We start from the raw sequence: 15,768 nt of genomic DNA, 5'->3' as shown, positions 1-15,768 counted from the left end.
TGATTGGGGTTGTGCATGATATGTCCACATACGGCAGACTTCTGATCCAAATTTTGAACTGATGTTTTGTGCTCTTTTAACCTGATAGTCAGTGGTCGACCAGTTTCACCAATATATGTCTCTGTACAACTACATTGGATCTGGTAGATAAGTCATCGCATCAGCTGTTTCATCAAGAAAACAACAGGAATAGACGTCACCTTCCGTAGCGACACCAACCTGAAAACGCTACTATCAGCTAATGGACGCAGGCCAACAACACCTAAATGCAACAATCCAGCAGGATGCATCTACCAAAACGCTACTATCAGCTAATGGACGCGGGCCAACAACACCTAAATGCAACAACCCAGCAGGATGCATCTACCAGATCCAATGCAGTTGGAAAGAGACATATATTGGTGAAACTGGTCGACCACTGGCTATCAGGTTAAAAGAGCACAAAACATCAGTTCAAAATTTGGATCAGAAGTCTGCCGTATGTGAACATATCATGCACAACCCCAATCACAAGATTGTTTGGGACAACACCAGGACATTAGTTAGCAACGCCAGTGACTTAAAAAAACTGAAGCTCCTAGAAGCCATTGCAATCAAGCGGAACAATCCCTCAATCAACAGAGATGGAGGTGTTTACTTACCCAATGCATGGAACCACCTTATCCTCAGTGACTAATCTTTATCCAAACATCTTTATCTGTACTCGTTAACCTAATCAACACGAGCCTGCACACCAATCAGCTGAATCCTGTACATAAGTTGAAGCCTGTACATCAATCAATCGAAGCCTGTACATCAATCAATACAAACCTGTATATCTTGTTACCCATTGTTATCGGTCTACTATTATGTGTATATATACTACAACCCTTTAGTTTTATCCTCACCTCACATGAAGAAGAGACTAGAATCTGTCTCGAAACGTTGTGACCTTGTATAATAAAGAAGTTGAACCATAAAGCACTTTTAGTTTGGTGATAATATACTTTTGTCTGGTAGTGTACTTTATTCCGTTCTGGTTTTAGAGGAACTGGTGAGATGATACTGAGTAAGCACTATGTGAATAGATTATGTCTGGCTGGGTGGTTGTTTACAAATAGTGGTATCTGACTTTTACCTTCATCAAAGCTGTCTCCCTCTACAGCACACTGATACAGCCACTCCAAGATGGATGATGTCATACAAGACAACATATAAGCATTTCAAAAATTTCTTTAGGGGTGCATTAGTCTTTGGAACTTCCATTCCCAAACGCTACAGACTTGAATCCTGATCTGGAACTTTACCACATGGGCTTGCAGAGGGAACTGGCCTATTAATGTGAATAGACCTTTGAACTGGTGTATGTCGACCTATGACCTGAAGTGATGATGGATGGTACACCCTACAACATAGCAAGCGCCATGACCTATGACCTGAAGGGATGATGGATGATACCCCCTGCAATATAGCAAGTGCCATGACCTATGACCTGAAGGAATGATGAATGATACCCCCTGCAATATAGCAAGTGCCACAACACATGACCTGAAGGGATGATAGATGATACTCCCTGCAATATAGCAAGTGCCACGACCTATGACCCGAAGGGATGATGGATGATACCCCCTGCAATATAGCAAGTGCCACGACTAATGACCTGAAGGGATGATTGATGATACTCCCTGCAGTATAGCAAGTGCCACGACCTATGACCCGAAGGGATGATGGATGATAATCTCTGCAATATAGCAAGTGCCACGACCTATGACCTGATGGGATGATGGATGATATCTCCTGCAATACAGCAATATAGCAGGTGCCACAACACATGACCTGAAGGGATGATACCTCCTGCAATATAGCAATATAGCAGGTGCCACAACACATGACCTGAAGGGATGATGGATGATACCTCCTGCAATATTGCAGGTGCCACGACCTATAACCTGAAGAGATGATGGATGATACCCCCTGCAATATAACAATATAGCAAGTGCCACGACCTATGACCTGAAGGGATGATGGATGATACTCCCTGCAATATAACAACATAGCAAGTGCTACAACCTATAACCTGAAGGGATGATGGATGATATCTCCTGCAATATAGCAAGTGCCACAACACATGACCTGAAGGGATGATGGATAATACCCCCTGCAAGATAGCAATATGGCAAGTGCCACAACACATGTCCTGAAGGGATGATGGATGATACCCCCTGCAATATAGCAAGTGCCACGACCTATGACCTGGAGTGATAATGGATGGTACACCCTCCAACATAGCAAGTGCCATGACCTATGACCTGAAGGGATGATGGATGATACCCCCTGCAATATAGCAAGTGCCACAACACATGACCTGAAGGGATGATGGATAATACCCCTTGCAAAATAGCAATATGGCAAGTGCCACAACACATGACCTGAAGGGATGATGGATGATGCCCCCTGCAATATAGCAAGTGCCACAACACATGACCTGAAGGGATGATGGATGATACCCCCTGCAATATAGCAAGTGCCACAACACATGACCTGAAGGGATGATGGATGATACCTCCTGCAATATAGCAAGTACCACGACCTATGACCTGAAGGGATGATGGATGATACCCCCTGCAATATAGCATGTGTCACAACACATGAACTGAAGGGATGATGGATTATACCCCCTGCAATATAGCAAGTGCCATGACCTATGACCTGAAAGGATGATGAATGATACCCCCTGCAATATAGCAAGTGCCATGACCTATGACCTGAAGGAATGATGAATGATACCCCCTGCAATATAGCAAGTGCCACAACACATGACCTGAAGGGATGATAGATGATACTCCCTGCAATATAGCAAGTGCCACGACCTATGACCCGAAGGGATGATGGATGATACCCCCTGCAATATAGCAAGTGCCACGACTAATGACCTGAAGGGATGATTGATGATACTCCCTGCAGTATAGCAAGTGCCACGACCTATGACCCGAAGGGATGATGGATGATAATCTCTGCAATATAGCAAGTGCCACGACCTATGACCTGATGGGATGATGGATGATATCTCCTGCAATACAGCAATATAGCAGGTGCCACAACACATGACCTGAAGGGATGATACCTCCTGCAATATAGCAATATAGCAGGTGCCACAACACATGACCTGAAGGGATGATGGATGATACCTCCTGCAATATTGCAGGTGCCACGACCTATAACCTGAAGAGATGATGGATGATACCCCCTGCAATATAACAATATAGCAAGTGCCACGACCTATGACCTGAAGGGATGATGGATGATACTCCCTGCAATATAACAACATAGCAAGTGCTACAACCTATAACCTGAAGGGATGATGGATGATATCTCCTGCAATATAGCAAGTGCCACAACACATGACCTGAAGGGATGATGGATAATACCCCCTGCAAGATAGCAATATGGCAAGTGCCACAACACATGTCCTGAAGGGATGATGGATGATACCCCCTGCAATATAGCAAGTGCCACGACCTATGACCTGGAGTGATAATGGATGGTACACCCTCCAACATAGCAAGTGCCATGACCTATGACCTGAAGGGATGATGGATGATACCCCCTGCAATATAGCAAGTGCCACAACACATGACCTGAAGGGATGATGGATAATACCCCTTGCAAAATAGCAATATGGCAAGTGCCACAACACATGACCTGAAGGGATGATGGATGATGCCCCCTGCAATATAGCAAGTGCCACAACACATGACCTGAAGGGATGATGGATGATACCCCCTGCAATATAGCAAGTGCCACAACACATGACCTGAAGGGATGATGGATGATACCTCCTGCAATATAGCAAGTACCACGACCTATGACCTGAAGGGATGATGGATGATACCCCCTGCAATATAGCATGTGTCACAACACATGAACTGAAGGGATGATGGATGATACCCCCTGCAATATAGCAAGTGCCATGACCTATGACCTGAAAGGATGATGAATGATACCCCCTGCAATATAGCAAGTGCCACAACACATGACCTGAAGGGATGATGGATGATATCTCCTGCAATATAGCATGTGTCACAACCTATGACCTGAAGGGATGATGGATGATATTCCCTGCAATATAGCAAGTGCCACAACACATGACCTGAAGGGATGATGGATGATATTCCCTGCAATATAGCAAGTGCCACAACACATGACCTGAAGGGATGATGGATGATACCCTCTGCAATATAGCAAGTGCCATGACCTATGACCTGAAGGGATGATGAATGATACCCCCTGCAATATAGCAAGTGCCACAACACATGACCTGAAGGGATGATGGATGATATTCCCTGCAATATAGCAAGTGCTACAACACATGACCCGAAGGGATGAAGGATGATATTCCCTGCAATATAGCAAGTGCCACGACCTATGACCTGAAGGGATGATGGATGATACTCCTGCAATATGATATGACCTGCATTGATAATGTAATGATACAGTCACAGATGACACATTCAAGATCATGCTGAAAATCATCTGTGAATCAGACCATGAATCTAACCCTGATCCATATCTGCACAGCAACAAGCAATCATGTCCACATACACATCAACAGTAAACATATGCCTTACCCTTGCCTTGGGTCCACAGCTATGCCGCCGATCTGTTCGTAGCTCATGTTAAATGTTCTTTGTGACATAGTGTCTAGCGACAAAACTCTGATCGTAGCATCCTTGCCGTGTACCCAGTATAGATTGTGGTGTATCCAGTCCAGTTTCAGGTGGGTAATATGCAGCTGAGATAAGATTAGCCTTGGGTTCTCAACCTCATAGTCTTCACTGATGTATCCTCTGCAAGTCAGAGATCTCTTTTCCAGTTAGTTATTCCTCATTCACAAATATGAACTCGTTGTAAAGGACATGCTGCTCTTATGATCTTTACGAGGGCATGGTGGTAAATGAGTAGGGAGATATTGTTCAGCTAAAAGCAATAAAATATGAGTTAGAAAACAACAGCACATACCCACCTACAATCACGATTTATTGTGAAGCTAGGGGTTTGGACATTAGAGGCAAAGCTCAGGATAGGAAAGCAACCTGTCAGCCGGCAGCCTCCTTACATAGGAAAACAAATAACCTGTGTACAGGCACCTTTTTTCTTCTGGAAAAATTCAACCTATGTTATATATACATTTTAGGCTGGGAAACATTAAGCCCGTCTGTAAGCACTTTTCTTACATTGGAAAACATTCAACCCATGTGCAGGCACCTTTCTTATGCGGGTAAACATTCAACCCCTCTGTAGGCACCTTTCTTATGCTGGTAAACATTCAACCTTTCTGTAGGCACCTTTCTTATGCTGGTAAACATTCAACCTTTCTGTAGGCACCTTTCTTACTTTGGGAAAATTCAGCCTGTATGCAGGCACCTTTCTTACTTTGGAAACATTTAACCTGTGTGCAGGGACCTTTGTTATGTTAGAAGACATTCAACCTGTCTTTACACACGTTTCTTACATTCGGAAACATTCAGTCTTCAGGCAGATGTTGATACTGGGAAACATACAACCCTTCTGCAGGCACCTTTCTTATGCTTGGAAAAAATCATCTAGTGTGTAGACACTTTTCTTACATTCGGAAACATTCAACTGTCTGCAGGCACCTTTCTTACACGGGAAAATATTTAGCCCATGAACAGGGACCTTTCTTATGTTAGAGAGAATTCAACCTGTCTTTACATCCCTTATTTACATTCGGAAACATACAGTCGCATGTAGGCACATACTGATAATGGGAAACGTTCAACCCTTCTGCAGGCACCTTTCTTATGCTGAGAAACTGGAGGTACCAGCTGAAATTTTATATACACAATTTGAATTTTGATTCTCATAAAAAAATATAATGTTTCTGCATTACTGCTCACAATGTCAAACCTCATAACATCATCCTTCCTTCACTGCTCATCAGGCCAGTACAGGTAACTCACGTGTAAATGTTCCTTCCCTGCTCATCAGACCAGTACAGGTAACTCACGTGTAAATGTTCCTTCCCTGCTCATCAGACCAGCACAGGTAACTCACGTGTAAATGTTCCTTCCCTGCTCATCAGACCAGTACAGGTGTCTGTTGGCGACATCCACGTCCATGACACCGTATCCAACATGTCCAGCTTGGAAAGTCGCTGACACTATTTTCACAGTACGATTTGACAGGTCAATCATGTATAGTGTTTGCTTCCCGTAGGCTGCAGCTATCAACAGTTGTGGGTCTGCACAACACGAGTTCCATATATTAATTACGGCAAGATACTACACAGACTTGACAATCAAAGTGGGTCTGCACAACACAGCGAGTCCCGCTATTAATTAGGGCAAGATACTACACAGACTTGACAATGAAAGAACGGGCTGTAAATTTACCGGAGTACATCCTGCACCTCCACTTCCTTGACTGACATAGTAAGTACGCTTGCAGGGAACAAAAGGGGCAATGGAGGGGTGAGGGAGGGTTGCACTTTCTACTACTTGGCTGAAAGTTCAGTTCAAAGTTTAATTATGATAATTATCTTAACATTGTGAAGGAGGTTGTATGACATTTACTCACCTTCAGGCTCACGGTGCTGTGATTGACCTGACTCGAGGCAGACGATAGGGTCCTCGTCACTCTCATCTATACAATCATAGCGACCGTCACACCTGAGTGAGGAGGAGTAACACGACCCATTATAGCAGGCTAGCTCCCCAGCCGGGCAAGGAGAACACAGAGACGGATCCTCGTCACTTCCATCAACACAGTCCTTCTGTCTGTCGCAGACTCTCTCACGGTCAATGCATTTGTCTTCATCGCACTGGAGCTCGCCACCGGTGCAGATTTTGTGGTCCCCTGATGCAGGCGTTGGATCTAGAATTCATTTGCTTAAAGAATTCATTTGACGGTGCCACTTCGGATACAGTATAGTTAATGTTTTAGAAACTTACATCTGTGTACATTATATATATACTGGATATTACGTGCAGCTTATATTAATCCAAGTAGAATATCAGTTGCAACTAATAGGAAATCACTTACATATTACTTCATACTAATATGCTGTTGATCACTGGATTGTCTGGTTCAAACTTGATTATTTACAGACTGATTATTCTTTTATAAGATATGTAAAATGTGTGACTGTGGCTCGAAAGAAGATGAAATTCACTTTAGGTTTGAATGCAAAGCATATGATTTTATTAGGGATAGGTATTTTCTCCATATTCTAGAATGGATAGCAAACAGACTAAATATTTTTGTTTCATAAGTAGTACTTGTATCCACACACTTTCTAACGGTTCTAAATATTTTAAGCAAGCCCTTACTTTTAGAAATTCCATTACATCCTCTGCTACAAGTTAACTCAATTCCATCTATGTAATTTGCTACTCTTTATGTTGTAAATTGTTTTCCTTATTGTACAGGGGCCAACGGCCTACAAAACAGAAAAAAAGAAACTGAACTGAGACCGCCGCCAAATAGCTGGAATATGGCTGAGTGCGGCGTTAAACTAAAGACACTGATATATATTTTTCTTCATACTAAATAGCCATCATGCACAGTGTCAAAACTCACAGATTACCAATATCTCAGCAGTACTCACGACACACTGCTGGTTGTTCATCACTTCTGTCAACGCAGTCAAATTCCCCATCACAATGCCACTCCTTGTTGTAGCACGTGCCATCTTTGCAGGCCAGCTCACCAATGCCGCATGGGGAGGCACCAGAGGGACATGTGTCAAGTGACTCATCGCTACCACCTGGGCAGTCCAACTCGCCATCACATATCCATGACATGGAGATGCAGATTTTGCTCGAGCAGGCAAAATGACCGTCAGGACAAGCATCGTGAAAAGATGATGTTGAGGAAGGTAGTGGAGTTGTCATGGTGGGCGAAGCCGCTGTCACTGGTGCAGAAGATAAAATCCACAATAGAATATTCATCCAAAGATATAAGCCGAGAAATAGCTTCAGAACACACGCACACACACACACAACCAAAGAAAACATCTGGTTCTCATACACCTACCAGTTGGGGGATGTCATCTGGTTCTCATACACCTACCAGTTGGGGGATGTCATCTGGTTCTCATACACCTACCAGTTGGGGGATGTCATCTGGTTCTTCTACACCTACCAGTTGGGGGATGTCATCTGGTTCTCATACACCTACCAGTTGGGGGATGTCATCTGGTTCTCATACACCTACCAGTTGGGGGATGTCATCTGGTTCTCATACACCTACCAGTTGGGGAATGTCATCTGGTTCTCATACACCTACCAGTGGGGGGGGATGTCATCTGGTTCTCATACACCTACCAGCTGGGGGATGTCATCTGGTTCTCATACACCTACCAGTTGGGGGATGTCATCTGGTTCTTCTACACCTACCAGTTGGGGAATGTCATCTGGTTCTCATACACCTACCAGTTGGGGGATGTCATCTGGTTCTCATACACCTACCAGTTGGGGGATGTCATCTGGTTCTCATACACCTACCAGTTGGGGGATGTCATCTGGTTCTCATACACCTACCAGTTGGGGGATGTCATCTGGTTCTCATACACCTACCAGTTGGGGGATGTCATCTGGTTCTCATACACCTACCAGTTGGGGAATGTCATCTGGTTCTCATACACCTACCAGTGGGGGGGATGTCATCTGGTTCTCATACACCTACCAGCTGGGGGATGTCATCTGGTTCTCATACACCTACCAGTTGGGGAATGTCATCTGGTTCTCATACACCTACCAGTTGGGGGATGTCATCTGGTTCTCATACACCTACCAGTTGGGGGATGTCATCTGGTTCTCATACACCTACCAGTTGGGGGATGTCATCTGGTTCTCATGCACCTACCAGTTGGGGAATGTCATCTGGTTCTCATACACCTACCAGTTGGGGGATGTCATCTGGTTCTCATACACCTACCAGTTGGGGAATGTCATCTGGTTCTCATACACCTACCAGTTGGGGGATGTCATCTGGTTCTCATACACCTACCAGTTGGGGAATGTCATCTGGTTCTCATACACCTACCAGTTGGGGGATGTCATCTGGTTCTCATACACCTACCAGTTGGGGGATGTCATCTGGTTCTCATACACCTACCAGTTGGGGGATGTCATCTGGTTCTTCTACACCTACCAGTTGGGGGATGTCATCTGGTTCTCATACACCTACCAGTTGGGGGATGTCATCTGGTTCTCATACACCTACCAGTTGGGGGATGTCATCTGGTTCTCATACACCTACCAGTTGGGGGATGTCATCTGGTTCTTCTACACCTACCAGTTGGGGGATGTCATCTGGTTCTCATACACCTACCAGTTGGGGGATGTCATCTGGTTCTCATACACCTACCAGTTGGGGGATGTCATCTGGTTCTCATACACCTACAAGTCATGGGAACTCATGTGGTTCTTGTACACCTGCCAGTCACGGGATGTCACATAGTTCTCGTACACCTACCAGTCGGGATCTCATGTGGTTCTCGTACATCTACCAGTCACGGGATGTCACATGGTTCTCATACACCTACCAGCCACGGGATGTCATGTTGTTCTCGTACACCTGCCAGTCACGGGATCTCAGGTGGTTCTCATACACCTACCACTCACGAGATATTGCATGGTTCTTGCATCCGTACCAGTCATTGAATGTCATGTGGTTCTTGTACACCTACCAGTCACAGAATTTCACGTTCTTCTCATAGACTTGCCAGTCACGGGATCTCAGGTGGTTCTCATACACCTACCACACACGAGACATCGCCTGGTTCTTGCACACGTACCAGTCACGGAATGTCACGTGTTTCTCGTACACCTACCAGATAAGGAATGTCATGTGATTCTTGTACACCTACCACTCACAGGATGTCATGTGATTCTTGTACACCTACCACTCACAGGATGTCATGAGGTTCTTGTACACCTACCAGTCACGGGATGTCATATGTTTTCTTGCACACCCATCAGTCATGGAATGTCATGTGGTTCTTGTACACCTACCTGTCACGGGATGTCACATGGTTCTTGTAGACTTTCCAGTCACAGCATGTCAGGCGGTTCTCGTACATTTACCAGTCACGGGATATCATGTGGTTCTCGTACACCTACAACTCACGAGACATCGCGTGGTTCTTGCACACGTACCAGTCACGGAATGTCACATGATTCATGTACACCTACCAGTTACGGGATGTCATGTGATTCTCGTACATCTACCAGTCACGGAATGTCATGTAGTTCTCGTACACCTACCAGTCACGGAATGTCATGTCATTCTTGTACACCTACCAGTTAAGGGATGTCATGTGATTCTCGTACACCTACCAGTCACGGGACGTCACGTGGTTCTCGTACACTTGCCAGTCACTGAATGTCATGTGGTTCTCATTGACTTACCAGTTAAGTTGGTTCTGTTTGTTCTTTTTTGAACAACTTCAAAAACACGTGCAGAGACATTTGTGTTTTCACTTTCAATACGTGTGCTATTGATGGCTGAGGAAGAGTTATCTCTTGTGTTGTTCGTGGATAGATCTTGAATGCTTGAGTTGTTGACCATGACAGGCGACTTATCTCTTGTGTTGTTCGTGGGTAGATCGTGAATGCTTGAGTTGGCATTGGTGAAAGACGAGTTGTCTCTTGTGTTGTTCGTGGCTAGATAGTGAATGCTTGAGTTGGCATAGGTGAAAGTCAATTTGTCGCTTGAGTTGTTTGTGGGTATATGGTGAATACTCGAGTTGGCACTGGTGAAATTCATTTTGTCGCTTGTGTTGTTTGTGGGTTGATGGTGAATACTCGAGTTGGCATTGGTGAAAGACGAGTTGTCGCTTGTGTTGTTTGTGAGTAGATGGTGAATACTCGAGTTGGCACTGGTGAAAGTCAATTTGTCACTTGTGTTGTTTGTGGGTTGATGGTGAATACTTGAGTTGGCATTGGTGGAAGACGAGTTGTCTCTGCTAGCGTCTGAGAAGTTGCCGGAGCTGTTTAAGGCTGCCACGTCAGACTGATGGACTTGCCCTGAGGACACATGATGGGCTTGTGACAGATGTACAAGTGCAGTAGGAGGATGAAGCTGGATGGCCAGGCTTGGGGTCCTGGTTGACAGAATGTCAAAAAATACCTGAACACTACTGACTGGTATGTCTGACCTGTAAATATGAGAAAGTACAGTTCCCGATATTGCTGGAATGTAACTGAACTAGGTGTTATCTACTCAGCCTTAAAATACAGTACACGTTTACTGACAGGTGATATGCCGATATCTACTGGCTAGGATGACCAGACCATACGAACATATATTGCAATAAGGCTGTGACTGTGTATGTCTTTTCGCAATATTCGTTCCAAATTGAAATGACGTCATGCATTATAGGGAATAGAATGCCAGTTGTTTCTCACAGAACACTTCAGTAGCTCGACCGTCACACTGGCCACAGGACAGAATTACAAGGTACTAAAGGAATACGAGAACACATTGAAGCCTCTATATCTGCTCAGAAAATGACTGATAATAACACAAGACACAAAGGTAAGGATGTCTCACATGTGATAGGACACTGAAGCCATTTATCATATGTTATTCAACAATGCTGTTTGCCTGTCTCACACTCCCTCCAGAATAACACACCATGATGATCCAGGGTACAATTGGTCCTCATCCCCATACCAATAAAGGCGACTAACAGAATCAGGTGGTCAGACGTGTTTACGTGGTTGACACATGCCATCGAATGACAACCGCATATATCGATGTTCCGGATTTTATTCACTGGATTGTCTGGTTCAGTCTGGATTCTTCACAGACTGCCACCATATAGCTTGACTAGTGCAGCATTATACAACTAATCAACCAACCAACCCACAAAAACAACATGCCTCCTAAGAAATCAACATTCCCTCGTACACTGTGCCCTCTATCATATAGTCACTATCTGGTACATCAAACTCATTCACAGTAGGTACACCTGGCCCTGACACTATTGACACGCCCATCTCACTCACTGTTGATACGCATATCTCACTCACTGTTGCTACACCCATCTCAATCACTGTTGCTACACCCATCTCACTCACTGTTGATACACCCGTCTCACTCACTGTTGATACACCCATCTCACTCACTGTTGCTACACCCATCTCACTCACAGTTGATACACCCATCTCACTCATTGTTGATACACCCATCTCACTCACTGTTGCTACATCCATCTCACTCACAGCTGCTACACCCATCTCACTCACTGTTGATACACCCATCTCACTCACTGTTGATACACCCATCTCACTCACTGTTGATACACCCATCTCACTCACTGTTGTTACACCCATCTCACTCACTGTTGATACGCCCATCTCACTCACTGTTGATACACCCATCTCACTCACTGTTGATACACCCATCTCACTCACTGTTGCTACACACATCTCACTCACTGTTGATACACCCATCTCACTCACTGTTGCTACACCCATCTCAATCACTGTTGCTACACCCATCTCAATCACTGTTGCTACTTCCATCTCATTCACAGTTGATATGCCCATCTCACTCACTGTTGATACACCCATCTCACTCACTGTTGATACGCCCATCTCACTCACTGTTGATACACCCATCTCACTCACTGTTGATACACCCATCTCACTCACTGTTGATACGCCCATCTCACTCACTGTTGATACACACATTTCAATCACTGTTGTTACACTCATCTCACTCACAGTTGATACACACATCTCAATCACTGTTGCTACACACATCTCACTCACAGTTGCTACACCCATCTCACTCACTGTTGATACACACATCTCAATCACTGTTGCTACACACATCTCACTCACTGTTGCTACACCCATCTCACTCACTGTTGCTACACCCATCTCACTCACTGTTGCTACATCCATCTCACTCACTGTTGATACACCCATCTCACTCACTGTTGATACACCCATCTGACTCACTGTTGCTACACCCATCTCACTCATTGTTGATGCACCCATCTCACTCACTCACTGTTGATACACCCATCTCACTCACTGTTGATACGCCCATCTCACTCACTGTTGATACGCCCATCTCACTCACTGTTGATACACCCATCTCAATCCCTGTTGCTACACCCATCTCACTCACAGTTGATACACCCATCTCACTCACTGTTGCTACACCCATCTCAATCACTGTTGCTACATCCATCCCACTCACAGTTGATACACCCATCTCAGTCACTGTTGATACACCCATCTCAGTCACTGTTGATACACCCATCTCACTCACTGTTGATACACCCATCTCACTCACTGTTGATACACCCATCTCACTCACTGTTGATACGCCCATCTCACTCACTGTTGATACACCCATCTCACTCACTGTTGCTACCCCCATCTCACTCACTGTTGCTACACACATCTCACTCACTGTTGATACACCCATCTCACTCACTGTTGATACACCCATCTCACTCACTGTTGATACACCCATCTCAATCACTGTTGATACACCCATCTCAATCACTGTTGCTACTTCCATCTGACTCACTGTTGCTACACCCATCTCACTCATTGTTGATGCACCCATCTCACTCACTCACTGTTGATACACCCATCTCACTCACTGTTGATACGCCCATCTCACTCACTGTTGATACGCCCATCTCACTCACTGTTGATACGCATATCTCACTCACTGTTGCTACACCCATCTCAATCACTGTTGCTACACCCATCTCACTCACTGTTGATACACCCATCTCACTCACTGTTGATACACTCATCTCACTCACAGTTGATACACACATCTCAATCACTGTTGCTACACACATCTCACTCACAGTTGCTACACCCATCTCACTCACTGTTGATACACACATCTCAATCACTGTTGCTACACACATCTCACTCAATGTTGCTACACCCATCTCACTCACTGTTGATACACCCATCTCACTCACTGTTGCTACACCCATCTCAATCACTGTTGCTACACCCATCTCAATCACTGTTGCTACTTCCATCTCATTCACAGTTGATATGCCCATCTCACTCACTGTTGATACACCCATCTCACTCACTGTTGATACGCCCATCTCACTCACTGTTGATACACCCATCTCACTCACTGTTGATACACCCATCTCACTCACTGTTGATACGCCCATCTCACTCACTGTTGATACACACATTTCAATCACTGTTGTTACACTCATCTCACTCACAGTTGATACACACATCTCACTCACTGTTGCTACACCCATCTCACTCACTGTTGCTACACCCATCTCACTCACTGTTGCTACATCCATCTCACTCACAGTTGATACACCCATCTCACTCACTGTTGATACACCCATCTGACTCACTGTTGCTACACCCATCTCACTCACTGTTGATACGCCTGTAACGCAGTGGAAATTAAACTAAAATATAAATTTCGACTTACCTTTCAAACCAAATCTTTTAACTAACTAAACATGAACTCCCCTTTAAACAACTAAACGTGAAATCCCCTTGTAATCAACTAAAAGTGAAATTCCCTTGTAATGTAATGAAATGTAAAATATATGCAATGAAAATTAAACTAAATATGCAAACCTGTCTATTTAGTTAATCCTACTCTATCTATCTATCTATCTCTCCTATTTCTATTTTACTGTTTTGTGTCACAAACTACTGGAGAGCTACTCGTCTATTCTGTCTCCAGCGCTCAACACTCAAAATCTGCCACATGTTCAAGATGCCCAGATGAACGGTACACAAAATCCCGTGCAGCACGAAAAAGTCCATGACATGCTCCGAAACGGCTGCGTTTATGCCATCAAACCACAACGCCCGTGAACACAATCACAAACCCTTCAGAACATGCCCCCTTCCATGATAGACTCCTGTCTATCATCATCTATCAACAGCAATGCAATCTCAAACCAACGAAATAAATGCTAAAATATTCAACCTATTTACAACAAACACTGTTCTAAACTTGAACATTCTACTTTATTTACACTGGCAACTTGTTCTTTCTGGTCCAATTGCTATATTCCAGAGGACAAACCTTAGTCACTGGCCTAGTGAACCTCGATTGTCCAACTTGTACTTCAACCACCCTGACGTGGCCATCCTTTCCTGGGTATGTTTTTACTACCCTTCCCAGAGGCCAAGTTCCTCGTGGGTTATCTTGTGACACGAGAATAACAACATCATCAACTTTGAAATCTCTTGAGGGTGTGACCCACTTTTTTCTGACATTCAAAGTTGGAAGCCACTCTCTCATCCATCTCCTCCATACATGCCTGATGAGTTCCTGTATCCGTCGCCAACGTTTTTGAGGGGCATAAGAAGTGGAGTCTATTTCTGGAGCAAAGTCTCCCCCTAGTTGTCCATGAAGAAAATGGTTTGGAGTAAGAGGAACATAATCTTGAACGTGTGCACTCTGATATGTGAGTGGTCTAGAATTTAACAGAGCTTCAACACCCGTAAAGGCTGTCATCAATTCTTCATCAGTGACATCACTTGACCCAAGTATCACATAAATCGCACGCTTAGCTGACTTGATCATGGATTCAAAAATTCCTCCAAAGTGAGGAGCATTTGGCGGATTAAACCTCCAAACTATGCCTCTGTTTGACAACTTTGATTTCATGGTGCCTGAATCTAAAGATTTCACCAACTGTTTAAGCTCTTTTACGGCTCCAACGAAATTTGTGCCGTTGTCAGATATCATCTCCTTGGGCCATCCTCGTCTATGTGCCATACGGAA

General features: G+C 44.4%; 1 protein-coding gene across 1 annotated transcript in view; it reads right to left on the bottom strand.

The window, feature by feature from the left end:
- The window catches only part of LOC137291764 (low-density lipoprotein receptor-like), a 70,651-nt gene that overhangs the window by 41,634 nt on the left and 13,249 nt on the right, over positions 1 to 15,768 (bottom strand). Inside the window, exons 7-11 of the mRNA XM_067823281.1 lie at positions 10,413 to 11,030; positions 7,607 to 7,912; positions 6,577 to 6,873; positions 6,055 to 6,241; positions 4,608 to 4,826 (exon numbers count right to left, since the gene is read on the bottom strand). Of these exons, the coding sequence (XP_067679382.1) occupies positions 4,608 to 4,826; positions 6,055 to 6,241; positions 6,577 to 6,873; positions 7,607 to 7,912; positions 10,413 to 11,030 (1,627 nt within the window). The remainder of the gene's footprint in view (positions 1 to 4,607; positions 4,827 to 6,054; positions 6,242 to 6,576; positions 6,874 to 7,606; positions 7,913 to 10,412; positions 11,031 to 15,768) is intronic.

Source organism: Haliotis asinina, chromosome 7 (assembly GCF_037392515.1).
Source record: "Haliotis asinina isolate JCU_RB_2024 chromosome 7, JCU_Hal_asi_v2, whole genome shotgun sequence".
NCBI classification, from domain to species: Eukaryota; Metazoa; Mollusca; class Gastropoda; order Lepetellida; family Haliotidae; genus Haliotis; species Haliotis asinina.
This window is presented reverse-complemented; position numbering and strand designations above follow the sequence as displayed.